Raw genomic sequence first — 16531 nt, forward strand, 5'->3', positions numbered from 1 at the left:
TCTAATGACTGATGCCAGCACATGGGGACGAGCAACATTCATCATCATCGTTGAAAACATCAGCGACACAGTGGTGCTGGTTTCCGACGGGAACGGTGACGGACGCACCACATATCTCCGTCCTCCCGTCCTGCGGACTTCCGCCGCTGGAAGCATAGGATTTCGGTGTGTGTGCTTTATCATCGTTCCTTACAATGCTGTGTACGACAGTGATCGCAACTTCTACTGAAGTGTGGATGGCCGTTGGCTCACTAGAAGCTCATCCGCCCTTTGACAGGTCTTGTTTTTGGTCCTGCTGGGGGTCCACGGCCCCCTTCTTACCTCGCAAACCAGGTGGGGGAGACGGTTTAGTCGCCGACTATCGAACCATGGGGCAGGTAGCACGGGATTACATGGTACCTGTGGTGAGGGGAACTCCCCCCGACCTGACCTGACGAGCAACATTGGACACAGGAAATCATCTTTCAGTTGTACAAAGTCTGGGTTACACTACATTCAGTCCACTGAGAAGAATCGCAGACAACACATCTTGGGAAGCTTATGCCAACCTTGGATGGTTCAGCTCCCAGTGTTTCTCAGAAGGATAGCAGGAATCCAAGGGTCAGTGTCAATGGACAATGATGGGAGACTGTGTCGGAGGCTCAACATCTTCTCCAGGGCAATGGGGGACAGACAATAAATACTTCCTTTGCTTGCTAGCCCACACCCTGGACATGAGCATTTGCAACCAAATTAAAACGATTGACCTGAAGCCTTGATAATTTGATTAAATTAATTTGATTTAATATTAATGGAAATAGAGATTTGTTGGAGAGGGTATAATCTAAAAAATTAAAAGGGTGCCTTTCAAATGTGAGGTTATGAATTATTTTATAGGAACTCTTCAACAAACAACCATTGATGACAAAGCCAAGAGTCACATTTAAATCTGAGTCGGCTGATTTCTTTGTTAACCTAATGTGTTGAGTGTTTTGGGGAAAAGGCAGGTGTAGAGAGATGGATATTGGATTAACATGGCAGGTGAAGTGAGAGAGATATCAGATTAACAAAGTCTCATTGAAGATGATGGGAAGGGATCAGAGATAGGATTGTCTCCTCCTGTTCCTGCACTAACACCACAGTGGAATTTGAGTTCCCTTTGGGCATCTTTAGACAATGATGCATTCAAGGCAAAATGTCTTCCTTTAGCTTGAGCACACGTAACCTGCTCCAAGTTATAAGCAGCACATCCCGATTGCAGTAAACCACGTTACCGTCCAGCTAACATGAATAAGAGCCCAATTCCCTGAGCTTTGGTCGTGAGAACCAGCCGTTTGCATTCCAATCCGATTTACCGAGTTATCAAACACGCTGCCCTCGCTGTGGTCCGACTCCATCTCTTCCTCGGTCAGCGAGACGAGCGAGCCGCGCTCATCGGTGCCGACCACTGGAGTACGCCGAGGGTCCCGGGTACTCTGCAGAACCGACTCCATGGTGTGTGGCGGCTCCTTGGTCACCTCGCTGCTGTTGCCCGTCAGTCCTTCCAGGCTGTAACTGAACACACAGAAGACAGGTTCAAGTAACCTTTGCATGTTTGGAAAACAACAGAGAGAACCTTCACCAACTTGGCAAACTTTTCAAAGGCTAGCGAAAAATATTTGTCTTCAAATAATTAATTTTCAACAACTTGCGTTAAACAGACATGGTTTAGGTCAGGGGAGGAAAAAATAGTGGATACTCGAGAGCGTGGTTGTGAAGAACTAGGGGAATGAAATGGCTTTGGAGTGTGCTATAGGTAAGGATAGAGATGACAGTGGATAGGCTGGCATTTAATGCAAGGGAATGGACAAAAAAAGTAATGAAAGCTTTCATAGTTTGAAAGTATCATTGATGAAATGTGGACATCATGGGCAGACACTTCATTTGACTCTGGCTTTACCTTTCCCCGGCATTGCCAAACTTACCACTTCCGACAGTAGTTAGGAATCTACCACATTGATGGATGTGAAGTCACATTTGGCCAGACCGTGAGGTGGGCAATTTTCACCCCTCCTGAGGTGGTGAGGCAAATACTCTCCTTCACAACCTTTAAAGAGGTATCTAGACGGGCCTTCAAACCACCAAAGCCTAGAAAGCCATGGACCAAATGCAGGTAGATGGGACTAGTGTAGATAGGTGCAATGGTTGGCATGGACATGGTGATCTGGAGTGGTTCTTTCTGTACTAAGACCCTATGATCTATGACCAATAAGATATTCAACGTTGCCCCTTGATGGTGGAACAGCGTTGATAATGCTGTTATTTATCCATCACCCATAATATCTGAAGATAACATTGAATCATTGCACTGGGACCCACAATTGGATACAGATCTATTCTGTTATTTTCTAGATGCCAACTGATCTGCTGTATATCTAGAATCCTGATTTTACTGATGAAAGCTGTGTTGCTTTTGGCAAGGCAGGTGGGAGAGGAAAAATTATTTAGAAAAAAAGCATTTTACTATATTTGTGCGTGGGAAAAGCACAGAATGGTGATCAGAACCAAGATTAGTGTCAATAGCCTGAGACACGAAGGAATTCAAATTCAATAACAAAAGCATATTTAACACTGAAGCTCTCAACACAACTGAGGATGTGGAGGAACTTGAAGAAGTGCATTGAACAGTGAAGATATGTGCATCACTGCTCACAGTAGACAGGAAAACAAAAGGGCAACACAGTGGTGCAGCTACTACAGCGGTTGCCTCATAGTGCCAGAGACTCGGGTTCAACGTTCTCCCTGTGCTGGTGGGTTTTCTCCGGGTGCTCCGGTTTCCTCCCACATCACAAAGATGTGAGGGTTGGTCGGTTTAATTGGCTTCTCTAAATTGCCCCCAGTATGTGGGGTGTGGATGAGACAGTGGAATTAACATGGAACTAGTGCGCGCATGTGTGATCCATGATTGGTGTGGACTCGGTTGGCTGAAAAGCCCATTTCCATGTTGTATATCTAAACAAAGCAGCATTTTGACGTGAATGTGAAAGTGTCACTGATGATTTAACATTGAGCCTGCCCGCAGCTCCATATTCAGACCATCAGTCTGTCTGTGGACATGCAACCCTTCCTGAAATAGAAGAACAAGGATGCTGAGAAGAAGTCCTCAGTACAAACCAATTACTTAACGATCTGGTGCCCACTTCCCATGCTTGTGTAAATGTCATTGAAACGATCCTTCAGGACTCAGGGAAGGGAGATGTGGGAGGAAAAGGGATAAGTGACAGAGACAAACAGAAACAAATGTAGTGAATGGTCAGGTTTCAGTGCCAAAACTCTAGGAATTTGTTCCACTGCCTTTCCACTTTTTGTTCTTTACATTGTCCCGTACAATATGATTTTCTTTAATTGACAGAAGCTGGGGCCAGTGGGAATGCTTGTCATATCACTGAGTGTGTGGAGATGCATGGGGGGGGGGGGGGGGGGGGGGGGGGGGGGGGGGGGGGGGGGGGGGGGGGGGGATCAGGGGGGGGGTTGTGATCAGCAACTGTAACAGGTCACATGCCCCTGCCTCCACCCCAAAATAAGGAAGGCCTAGCTCCCAAATACTGCTTTCCCCATGGGAATACAAAGTCATATGTGTTGCTCCTCCAAATATAACCTGGGAAAAGTTTCATTTTCCCTCCCCCACCCTGTTCACAGAACTAGCCCCCCCCCCAAAAAAAAAAATATGAACTGAAGATAGTTCTCTCTTCTAGATGTCATTGTGCAGAAAAATACCTAAAGCAGAAATACTTTTCTTTGTTCTGTTCAAGAACCAACACATTTGCTGTGGACCCAAGGGTTATTTTGGTGTTCATTCCTTTATTTACAGAATTTGTCATCTTAAGTTGCACCAAAAATGTATTTACTCAATTTCCCCAGCTTTACATTTCAAACTTCAAATAAGTAAATGATGGTTACACTCTCAGACGGCACATGGTACGATCCATACCTTCTGCGACTAAAGTCACGCCCCGTGACAAAGGGTAGCTTGTCAGAAGGACACCAGCTCACACTACAAATAAGCGGAGAAAGATCAGAACAAGGAAGGAAATAGCAAGAGGAAAGAAGCCCATAGACAGGAAATTTCAGCTGAGGTTAATGCAACGACAGCAACCACATTCAAGATAGGAGGTTCATAAAAACGCAGTTAAGTGTTTGTTGACTTGAGGTTTTTAAAGTTGGTTAAAATGCTTGGCCAAATTATCTTCTCAAATTGCACAATCCAATGTGCTCTCAGTATTGTTGATACTTTAACAATTTCTGCCAGATAGTCCTGACATTGCCGCCACTGACAGAAGTCTGAAAGTAGCATTTGGGGATTTTATTTTTCGTTTTAATATTTTTTACCAGGTCAACATTTGTTTTTAGCTTTTTTATTTAATTATCTTTTAAAACATTTTTAAACATTTGGTTTTAGAATATGCTCAAGAACCTATTTGGAAAATTTGCTTTAATTTTATGGCCAAAACAAAGTGATGTGTTGTCATTATAATATCAACCACGCACTTTGCGTTGTCAATGCCACAATGTAGACTTGTATAACACTGTTGATCAATCAAAATGCCCGGAGATATGTGAAAAACATGCTGTTCAATGACCTGCACAGAGTACTGGGATGGAAAAATGCCAAGCCCTGGGCATGCAAAAGACAACTTAGTGTCAAGAATTATTATTGCTGTTGTCAATTTAGGTGCATTTTGTACCTTAATGATAATGCATCAAATGACTAAAATTACTGCCACAAAATAGGTTTAGATTTTTTATTATCTCGTCTACCGAGGTACACGAGACAATAAACCAATCTAAACCTATTTTGTGACAGTAATTTTAGTCATTTGATGCATTATCATTAAGGTACACGAGTACATGCTATTCAGATCAGATGCCTTGTATTATCCCAAATGGGACTAAATACATGTTTTGTGCTCCTATCTCATTTGTTAAAGAATTCAGTTACCAGAAAATGTAAAAATGTGGCAGTAATTAGTTCATAAATAAAACTGTGCCAATTGAGGTTGTTACGAAACTTGTTATTAATGTACTTGCAAAAACAAAGCCCTGCTCTTGATTAATAAACCAGGTGGGTTAGAGACCTCACAGACCTCTGCATCACCACTCCTCCGGAGTATGGAGGAGATGAATGCAGGTCAAGGAACAACACCCAAACGGTGGCAGTTCAATCCGACACAAAGTGCTGGAGTAACTCAGGCTCAGGCAGCATCCCCAGCAAACATGGATAAGTGAAGTTTCGGGTCAGGATCCTTTTTCAGTCTGAAGAAAGGTCTCGATCGGAAATGTCACCTATCCATGTTCTCTAAGGATGCTGCGTGACCTACTGAGTTACTCCAGCATTCTATCCTTCTTTTTGTAAACCTGCAGTTCATTTGGTGTCTAGTCGCTAGCTCTCCCTGATTTTCTTACCAAAGGGAGCATCTCGAGTCTAGACAATGAATGCCCACCAAGACCTTCAACCTTCCAGGGGAAGTCGCTGGGTTGGCGCCCAGGAAATGTGTTGAGTTTTTGCAAAAGCCATTGCAGAAATGAAACAAAGACAAATATTTACATGAGTCAGCCATGTGTTACATACACGGACAACTGGAAGTCATCGGTCTGTGGCAGCATGATTTTTCAATTTTGCAAGGTTTAGGGTAAGAAATATGTCTACTTAAGAAATTGATATTTGATCAGTTCCAATTGTCATACCAGAGACCAAGGTTCAGTGAAAGAATACTTTGCAGAAATGCTAAATAACTGCTAAATGGTAAAAGGAACCCGAGGGGTAACTTTTTTTTACACCAAGGATGCTGGGCGTATGGAATGAGCTGCCAGAGGAGATAGTTGAGGCAGTACTATTGCAACGTTAAGAAGCATATAGGCAGGTACACAGACAGGACAGGTTTAGAAGGATATACAGTGACCTCCATAATGTTTGGGACAAAGACCCATCGTTTTTTTATTTGCCTCTGTACTCCACAATTTGAGATTTGTAATTGAAAAATTCACATGTGGTTGAAGTGCACATTGTCAGATTTTATTAAAGGCCATTTTTATACATTATGGCTTCACCATGTAGAAATTACAGCTGTGTTTACATACCCCCCCCCCCCCCCCCCCCCCCCCCCCCCCCCCCCCCCCCCCCCCCCCCATTTCCGGGCACCATAATGTTTTTGGGACACATGGCTTCACCTTTATTTGTAATTGCTCAGGTGTGTTTAATGCAGGTATAAGAGAGCTCTCAGCACCTCGTCTTTCCTCCAGTCTTCCCATCACCTTTGGAAACCTTTACGCTGTTTATCAACATGAGGAGCAAAGATGTGCCAATGAAAGTCAAAGGAGCCATTATGAGACTGAGAATCACAAAGGGACTGGCAGGCCAAGGAAGACCTCCACAGCTGATGACAGGAGAATTCTCTATAATAAAGAAAAATCCCCAAACACCTGTCCGACAGATCAGAAACACTGTTCAGGAGTCAGGTGTGGATTTGTCAATGACCACTGTCCGCAGAAGACATCATGAACAGACATACAGAGGCTACACTGCAAGATGCAAACCACTGGTTAGCCGCAAAAATAGGATGGCCAGGTTACAGTTTGCCAAAAAGTACTTAAAAGAGCAACCACAGTTCTGGAAAAAGGTCTTGTGGACAGATGAGGCGAAGATTAACTTATCAGAGTGATGGCAAGAGTAAAGTATGGAGGAGAGAAGGAACTACCCAAGATCCAAAGCATACCACCTCATCTGTGAAACACATTGATGGGGGTGTTATGGTCTGGGCATGTACAGCTGCTGAAGCTACTGGTTCACTTATCTTCATTGATGAAACATCTGCTGATGGTAGTAGCATAATGAATTCTGAAGTGTATAGACACATCCTATCTGCTCAAGTTCAAACAAATGCCTCAAAACTCATTGGCCGGCAATTCATTCTACAGGAAGACAATGATCCCAAACCTACTGCTAAAGCAACAAAGGAGTTTTTCAAAGCTAAAAAATGGTCAATTCTTGAGTGGCCAAGTCAATCACCCGATCTGAACCCAATTGAGTATGTCTTATATATGCTGAAGAGAAAACTGAAGGGGACTAGCCCCCAAAACAAGCATAAGCTAAAGATGGCTGCATCACCAGAGAAGCCACCCAGCACCTGGTGATGTCCATGAATCGCAGACTTCAAGCAGTCATTGCATGCAAAGGATATGCAACAAAATACTAAACATAACTACTTTTATTCACATGACATTGCTGTGTCCCAAACAATATGGTGCCCTGAAATGGGGAGACTATGTATAAACACTGCTGTCATTTCTACATGGTGAAACCAAAATGAATAAAAATGGCCTTTATTAAAATCTGACAATGTGCACTTTAACTACATGTGATTTTTTTCTATTACAAATCTCAAATTGTGGAGTACAGAGGCAAATAAATAAATGATGGGTCTTTGTCCCAAACATTATGGAGGGCACTGTAGGCCAAACGCAGGCAGGTGAGACTAGGGCATGTAGATAGGGCATGTTGGTCGATGTAAGAACTTTGGGCCGAAGAGTTTTGGATTCTTTTTGAACATCGGAGCTGTAGCCAAATATGTGAAAACAGGATGTTAAAATCCAATTATTTTGGTTAAAGTAAAAAATAGTTTTGCTTTGTCTATTACCTTCTTCTATGAATTGGCAGCCGCTTTATGACTTCACCAAGCATTCCCACAGAACTGAAAATGAACCATGAAGATGAACAATCATTCAGTGGAGAAAAGAAATGAATGAAGCGAGATAGGCTGAAAAATTAGAACAAAAAGTAATCGAGAAACAACAGCAAGGGATCACATCAAGCAAAGATAGTTCTGCATCCAATCTGTCTGACGTTCAAGATATCAGACAACAATTGAAACCACATCTTCCTCTTTTTTTGCTGTGATCTCATGCTTCATAAGCCAATGAAAGAGACATGTCATTTGGCCCCAATGATCCATGCCAACATGAATGTCTTATTTTTGTGCACTTCCTCTTTCAAATCTTTACAGGCTGTAACTTGGGACATCAGGTCACCTTTGAAGTTTCACTTTTCTGGGAAAACGGTCCCGTCCCGCAAACTGGTTCCTGTTGCCGGACTGTTATGTTAAATTTCTGTTTATGGTGTTTTTCAAATATTGAAGATGGGAGAGGTTTAAGGAACTCTTGAGCAGAGCACACAGTGCTGGAGTAACTCAGTGGATCAGCCAGCACTTGCGGAGGGAATGGATAGGTGATGTTTGGTGTCGGAGCCCTTCTTCAGTCTGAATCTCCATTCTCTCCAAAGGTGTCGCCCAATCCACTTTGTTACTCCATCACTTTGTGCTTTCCTTAATGCAGACAACTCGAGTTTAGTTCATGATGTAGTCTGTATTGATCCGATGCTCTTGTTTACAGCTGCCATCTCCCTTCCCAGAATAATCTGTCACTGAAATTAGATCAATTCCTTTCTGTGTAAGTGACAGAACCACTCAGTCACACGATAGCTTTTCAATTAATAAAGGTTACAGACACTAAAGGATTATCCAGGGTATAAATATCTGGATATTTCATTTTTAAACTTCTACACAAAGAAGATAAAACTAGGAACAGCTTACATTTGGATGGATGGATGGAAAGTCTCAGTCCATTTAGTCTAACTGATATTCAAAGCCATCCACAAATACCTTGACTTTTAAGAATTGAGCTATCTTGGTTGATTCTTCACCAACTTCAGCAGCACCAGTAAACTCAACCACAAAGAGGAACAAGATGTTTGGATGTATAGCCACTTGAATCAAGTTTTGTCTAGATTGGAGATACAGCATTGAAACAGGCCCTTCTGCCCAGCGAGACCACACCAACAAGCGATCACCCGTTCACACTAGTTCTATGCTATCCCACTTTCGCTCCTCTTCAGTCAGTCTGAAGAAGGGTCTCAACCTGAAATATCACCCATTCCTTTTCTCCAGAGATGTTGTCTGACCCACTTAGTTACTCCAGGTTTTTGTGTCTATCCTAGTTTTCTTTCCTTGACTATAGAAGTTTCAGTATGAAAAGTCCAGATATTCAAACTCCAATAGACGGTGAATTCAAAATGTAAACAAAGTCCAGGAGGAAGTCAGTGGGTCAGGCCACATCTGTGGAGGGAATGCCTTTAGACATGCAGTGCAGAAACAGGCCCTTTGGCCCAGTAAGTCTGCACCAACCATCGTACGCTAGGGCCATCCAACACACTTGGGACAATTTACAATTTACTGAAGCCAATTAACCTACAAACCTCTCCATCTTTGGAGTGTGGGAGGAAACCGGAGCACCCGGAGAAAACCCGGTCAAGGGGAGAATGTACAAATTCCGTACAGATAGCAGCCATAGTCAGGATCGAACCCGGGTCTCTGGCGCCGTGAGGCAGCAACTCTGTTGTTGCGCCACCGTGCTGCCCCATGGACAGATGATGTTGCAAGTCAGGTCTGTGTAATTATTAGTTACCATGAAGCAATCGTGTGCTTAAATGGTTCTGTCGCAAACTTACAGAGAAATAATTGATTACTCCAGCAAGGGAAATGGGAGCTGTGAAATGGTAACGTTGGATCAATGCGGACTAGATCATGAACTGAACTCGAGTCTTCATTTAACGTCTATTCACTTTTTTTTGTTATATTTAGTGTGTTTAAAAAGTATGTGTTAATGTTTTCTGTTTTGTTTTATGTGGGGGAGGGGGTCGGGGGAAACTTTTTTCCATTCTCTTACCTTGCCGGAGATGGGATTGTTTTCAGGGTCGTATCTCTGGTTGCTCTGCGGCCTAACATCATGGAGCTGGAGGCCGTGCTCGGGACTAACTTTGAGCACCACCGTGGGATGTGGACCTACAATCGGAGCCGATTCCTTGCCTGGGACCAATGCTCCAACCGCGGCCTGCGGACTTTAACATCAAGGAGCTCGCAGTCTCAGGTTGAGACCGACGTCGGGAAGCTCCAAAATCTGCACGACGTTCGACTAGCACCGACCTGGGGTAGGTCGCCCGGCACAGGGGAGCTGAGATTCCCCCCCCCCCCCCCCCCCCCCGATGCAGGAGCTTTATTGCCCTAACGAAGAGGAGTAAGATCATCCCGTCAATGGAAGGTTACATAGACATAGAAATTAGGTGCAGGAGTAGGCCATTCGGCCCTTCGAGCCTGCACCGCCATTCAATATGATCATGGCTGATCATCCAACTCAGTATCCCGTACCTGCCTTTTCTCCATACCCTCTGATCCCCTTAGCCACAAGGGCCACATCTAACTCCCTCTTAAATATAGCCAATGAACTGGCCTCGACTACCCTCTGCGGCAGAGAGTTCCAGAGATTCACCACTCTCTGTGTGAAAAAAGTTCTTCTCATCTCGGTTTTAAAGGATTTCCCCCTTATCCTTAAGCTGTGACCCCTTGTCCTGGACTTCCCTAACATCGGGAGCAATCTTCCTGCATCTAGCCTGTCCAACCCCTTAAGAATTTTGTAAGTTTCTATAAGATCCCCTCTCAATCTCCTAAATTCTAGAGAGTGTAAACCAAGTCTATCCAGTCTTTCTTCATGAGTTAAAGGCCCCCAACTGCTGGAGGACAAATAAGGGAGAGATTGAACTTTTTTCGTCTTCCATCACAGTGAGGAAGGTGGAGGAGTCACTGTGGTGGATGTTCATGTTATAATATATTTTGTGTTGTTCTGTTGCTTTTTATTGGTATGACTGTATGGCAAATCAAATTCCTCCTATGTTGCAAAACATACTTGGCTAATAAAGTATGATTATGATTATTATGATTATGAAAAAGAAAGAATAAGAAATTCAAACTGTCAGGCAACAGGCAGACACAAAGTGTTGGAGTAACTCAGTGGGTCAGGCAGCATCCCTGGAGAAAAGGAATAAGTGAAGTTTTGGGTCAAGATCCTTCTTCAGACCCACATCACAGGTGACCCAGATGTCTCTAGTTATGGTGGGATATCAACGAGGAAACGCACAAAAAATATTGTTGTTGGAATGAACCAATTGGCCTAAATGACATGTTTCTGTGAGTGGCTTGTGACATGTGCGAATGGTAGCAATTTAGAATTCTTCTTCAGGAGAAAACTGATGCTACACCAATTGTTAATTAGGAAACTAAGATAACTTTATTAACTGGGGAATACAGGAAAATGGTCCACAGTTGAAATTGGCACAGTTGTCGGCATCCAAAGCTGTGAGATAGTAAGAAACTTTTCCACATGGCAGAGGCATCTAAGATGAGACTGAGGAATAAGGTGAGGAGAAAAAACACTTGGGAATTCATCTCTTCCACTCAGAGTAGTTGCAATCTCAAATGAACTGTTTGAGGATCTGGAGACAGGTAGGCTCATATTTAAGAAGCATTTGGACAAACATTTGAATTGTCAAGGCAAGGCAGGCTATAGACCACATGCTGTTTTGTGGGTTTAGTATAGATAAGTTCTTGATGGTCAGTATGGACACAGTGGGCCAAAGGGCCAGTGTCTAAGTTGTATGACAAATTATCATCTGACCAAAAGTTGCAACTGGCTCAAGGGGCTAAAAAGCCTTGCATTGCTGATTGAGATGACAGATTATTGATTAATACGGGTATCAGGGGTTATGGGGTGAAGGCAGGGGAATGGGGTTGAGAGGGAAAGTTAGATCAACCATGATTGCAGACTTGATGGGCTGAATGGCCTAATTCTGCTTCTTGAAACTATGAACTTTAGTTAGCTCATGTCTTCTGCACTGTAAGGATGATGATGCATTATGAACAGGTATCTTGCCATCAAGTGTCTACCATTGAACAAGTGTCTGCCCATAATGTTATATGTACTTGCTTGCACCCTGACCTCCCTCTTCCCATCCTACCTTCGCTGGTTGATCTCGGTTTCGCTGCCTGTGTTTTTCCCAGGGCCCCAGCTGTGCCTCCGGAAGGGCGACAGCGACCTGATGGACGGCCTGAAGGTGGGGCCGCGAGTGGGCACTTCGGCCATGCTGTCCTTCTCCTCCTCCGCCTCGCAGACCACGGGGCAGCCGTCCCGCTGCCCAGACGGCACGCTGCCACCCGCCTCGTCTGTGCCGGTGGGGCTCTGCTGCGGCCGTGGCTCTTGCACTTCAAAGGCAGTGGTGGGCAGCAGGAAAACGCCACCTTCCAGGGTCTCCGAGGCTTCAGGGTCCCCGACAGTTGAGCTGCTTGTCGTCACTCCACCAATTTCGTACACCACATTCTGATCATCCTCTACCTGAAACAGAAGCAATCATTTTTTTTTGATAAGTATTTTTATTAGAAGCATGTGTACAAATAATAGTGAGCAACAATATAATTACAGATTTCTTACATAGCTTCAGTGTTTATTTAAGATTTTTTTTAAAGAATAAAGGTAAAGAGAGAAAAAGATGAGAGAAACTAATAGAAAAAAAAAAGGAGACGCAAAAGGAGAAATAACAAGCTTGTGGAGATAGATCCAGGAAATGTTGAGTATAACTATTCATCCTATCCCAAACTTAGGTTTCAACCCTGATCTTGTGTTAAACCAATTCACTTTTTCAAAAATGCAATAAATGGAGACCATATTCTAACAAATAATTCTGGTTTGTCAATTAAGACAAATCTTATTTTTTCCAAATGCAAGGTCTCAGTCATTCCCGTAATCCACATTTTGCAACAGAAGCAATAATTGAGTAACCCTGGGCTCTCATCTCTGCGGACAATCGAGGTATTTACCAATCTTTACGGGGGAAAGGAGAGGAAGGAGGAGGAGGCGGTGGTCTGTGTAAGTTAATTACCAAAATACAGGAGAATTCAATGTTCATACTGCTAGTTTGTAAGCTTCCAAGTTACAGATTGAGAACTGATTATCAGACATTTAGTAAAGAGTGAGAATATATGGGTGCTTTTCAATTTGACAGGATATGACAGATGTGTGTGTGTGAGTGTGTGTGGAAGGGGGGTGGAAGGGTTTGCTGCTTGGAGCCCTGTTATTCGCAATCTGTGTCAGTTGGAAAAAGTGCAGGGCAGATTTACGAGGATGTTGCCAGGACACGGGGGCTTGAGTGCGGGAGAGGTTGGGCAGGATAGGACTTTATTTTTGAATGCGCAGGTGGATTGAGAGCCGATCTTGTAGAGGTGTATAAATCATGAAGGGAATAGATTTGGTGAAGTGGTAATAATTTTCCTGATTCATACAAGTCTCCGAGCATTTTAATTCCCATTCTTTCCCATTGTGTAAATGATTTATCTATAATTGAAGGTTTAAACGACGGGTTATTGACTATTGGCATTAAACGAGATAGATTTCTTAATTTTAGATTCCGTTTTATTTGTTTCCAAGTTCTAATTGTGCTATGTATCGTTGGATTTTTATTATAATTTTTGTTATTCAGATTCATTGGTGAGAGGAGAGTCGCTCCTGTATTACAACTGAAATATAATTTGAAAAATAATCAATATTTTAAATATCTTCAAATCCGTGACTATCTGAAAAAATACACAAAAGACTATCATAACATGTCCCCAGACTTATTGGATGAAGCCATGAAGACAAAGGCTGAATCAGCAAATCTAATATCATACTTATACAACATTATTTTAAATATAGAAATACCTACAACCGATGGTATTAGAAGAGACTGGGAACAAGAACTAGCTATAAAAATTTCAAAAGAGAGCTGGGATAAACACTTACTATATGTGCATAAATGCTCGATCAACGTACGACATACTCTAATTCAATATAAAACATTACATAGACTATATTATTCAAAAACTAAAATAAATAAACTTTTCCCCAATGTCTCACCCATTTGTGATAAATGTCAGTCACAAGAAGCTATCATAGCGCACTCTTTTGTTTTTTGTATAAAAATCCAAACATTTTGGAACAAAATATTTGAAATCTTCACAAAATTATTTAAAATAAAACTTGTACCAAAAGCAGAATGGGTCATTTTTGGAATATTGGAAGGTAACCCCGAATTAAACGGGTTTCAAAAGAACTTACTTAATTACGGGCTAATAATGGGAAAAAAGCTTATACTCAAATTTTGGAAAAATGCTCCAATACCAACAATAAAAATGTGGATTTCAAACATGTTCGAAACACTACACTTGGAAGAGATGAGACTCCTCCTAGCAGGCAAAGCAGACCACTTCCAAAAGACGTGGTCTGCATTCATGGAACTATTACAAGCATAAGGTGCAATAGTAATTTAAAATATAAATGGTACCAGGATCTGGTAACGGGGGGTATAAAATAAATTTAAAAAAAAAAAAAAACACGGTTGGTATATCCTTTTTTGCGAGTTTTGTGTTACAATAGAGCGATTGTTTTTCCTTTTTTTTCTTTTCTTTCTAGGGTCTTATTTCCTTTCTTTACTTCCTTCTCTAACTTCTTCCCTAATGGGCTCTCTTTTCCCAACACTTTCCTGCACCTTCACGATTCTTGCTCACTTTCCTTACTTCTTTTATTTCTATCTTTTTTAAAGCTCGAAAAACGAAGTGGTACAACAAATGTAATAAGATATAACTGATGTGTATTACTGTAATTTACTGTACTTCTAATAAAAATAAATTAAAAAAAAGAAAAAAAGAAATATATTTGGTGACTGCAGAGTCTTATATCCAAAGTAGGCCATTCAAAAACCAGAGGACACACGTTTAAGCTGAGAGGGCCAAGATTTAACACAAACCTGATGGGCAACTATTTCACTCAGAGGGGGGTGGGTGAATGGAATGAGCTGTCAGAAGAGGTAGTTGAGGCAGGTGCTATCACAACATTTTTAAGATACTTGGATACATACTGGGTAGCAAGGGTTCAGAGGGATATGGGCCAAATGTGGGCAAATGGGCATTTTGGTTGACATGGATGAGTTGGGCTGTTTCCATGCCTTATGCCTCTACGATTGAATGACTAAGTGGCTGTTCAGAGTTGAAGCAGGGGCTTAAGGAAATTGTTATGTGACTGATGGGAGACACTGATTAACACAGCTGTGGGAAAAAGCTACGCACAGAAACATCAAACAGCATGGGATACTCCAATATACATGAAGCCAACATTACGTCAAACCTCTAGAAATGAAAACAATTATTTTTCTCATTGGAGCGTACAGTTTTGGTCATAGTGCTCATGTTGTTGTTTTAATCAAAGAAGCCCCTCCATTACTAATGCTCCTTTCATGTTCTATGGCAAAATGTCTTCAAGTCAATGATATTCTCTTGAAGTTGTTGCAATGTAGAAAAGGTAGCAATTATTTTGCAAGTCAGCAAGCTCCCCAAAACAGGAATGAAATTAAGGGGCAGCACGGCGGCGCAGTGGTAGAGCTACTATCTTAGAGCGCCAGAAGCCCTGGGTTCGATCCCGACTACGGGTACTTGTCTGTACGGAGTTTGTACCTTCTCCCCATGACCTGCACTGGTTTGTTCTGAAATCTTCGGTTTCCTCCCACACTCTAAAGGCGTTCAGGTTTGTAGGTTAATTGGCTTGGTTCCTAGTATGTGTCGGATAGCGCTGGTGTGCAAGGATCGCTGGTCGTTGCGGACTCAGTGGGCCGAAGGACCGGTTTCTGTGCTGCATCTCCAAAACTAAAACTAATTAAAGGACAGTTATTTTGTTTTTATCAGTGATGTTAATTAAAGGGTTATCACCCGAGTGAACAACTTGGAGATAAATCCTAAATTTCATTCTGATCGTGGTTTAGTTTGAAGCTCCCTTCCCTGCTTAATCTTCACTTTTCCTCTTGAAATCCCTCCATCCCAGCCCTTCATTAAGCATAATAGCAGGCAGCGTACACATGTTATATTGGCTTCTCTCACACAATGATTGCTGACATAAGTGGTCTAGGCTTGTATATAAACCAAAGTCCACAGAATGCAGGTGATTGGAAAAGACCCTGCCAACACCAGCAGACTTAGCAGTCAAAGTAAAAAATAGCTTTCAGCTGTTGCAGAATCTGAAAAACAACATGTTTTTTGGGTTGAAGAGCATGGACTTGGCCTTTGCCCCAAAGCTGGCCATTTGTTTTGGTTTTGACAGGAAGTTAGAATTGTTTCCTCAGATCAAAGGTGACAATGTCCTGTGGTATTCACTTTAGGATTAGTTTACCCATTTCACTCAGAAACACCAGGATTCCTTTACTCTTTGACCCTCTGCAGCAATTCTAACTTCCTATCAGGATGCTATGAACTGAGACAGGACAGCTGAGGCAGAAAAGACTTGTGCCACCACGTGGCTTTCTCTTGGGGAGAAGGCCTTTGGTTCAAAAATATGTCAGTCTACCAGTTATGTGGTTGGAGATTGTGGTGTGATAGCTTACCGACAACTCACGGAAGTGGGAAAACATGGCAATCATAGCAGCTATCCAGTTACATCATGCCACAGTGGTGGCACAGTAGTGTAGCTGTTGCCTCATAGTGCCAGAGACCCGAGTTTGATCCTGACCTTGTGTGTTATCTGTGTTGAGTGTGCACGTTCTCTTGGTGATCACAGCCTGGTGCTCCGGTTTTGTCCCACATCCCAAAGACAGGTTAATTGGACTCTGTAAATG

At 42.5% G+C, this 16531-nt stretch overlaps 1 protein-coding gene across 4 annotated transcripts in view; it reads right to left on the bottom strand.

The window, feature by feature from the left end:
* Nucleotides 1–16531, bottom strand: part of LOC129712758 (A-kinase anchor protein 13-like) — a 387357-nt gene that overhangs the window by 85337 nt on the left and 285489 nt on the right. For 3 of the 4 annotated variants that reach the window (XM_055661466.1, XM_055661468.1, XM_055661465.1), the window contains exons 12-14: nt 11858–12231; nt 7653–7706; nt 1335–1533 (exon numbers count right to left, since the gene is read on the bottom strand). In XM_055661466.1, coding sequence (XP_055517441.1) covers nt 1335–1533; nt 7653–7706; nt 11858–12231 — 627 coding nt within the window. The remainder of the gene's footprint in view (nt 1–1334; nt 1534–7652; nt 7707–11857; nt 12232–16531) is intronic. The other variant, XM_055661467.1, reaches the window with a different exon arrangement.

Source organism: Leucoraja erinacea, chromosome 33, assembly GCF_028641065.1.
Source record: "Leucoraja erinacea ecotype New England chromosome 33, Leri_hhj_1, whole genome shotgun sequence".
NCBI lineage: Eukaryota > Metazoa > Chordata > Chondrichthyes > Rajiformes > Rajidae > Leucoraja > Leucoraja erinaceus.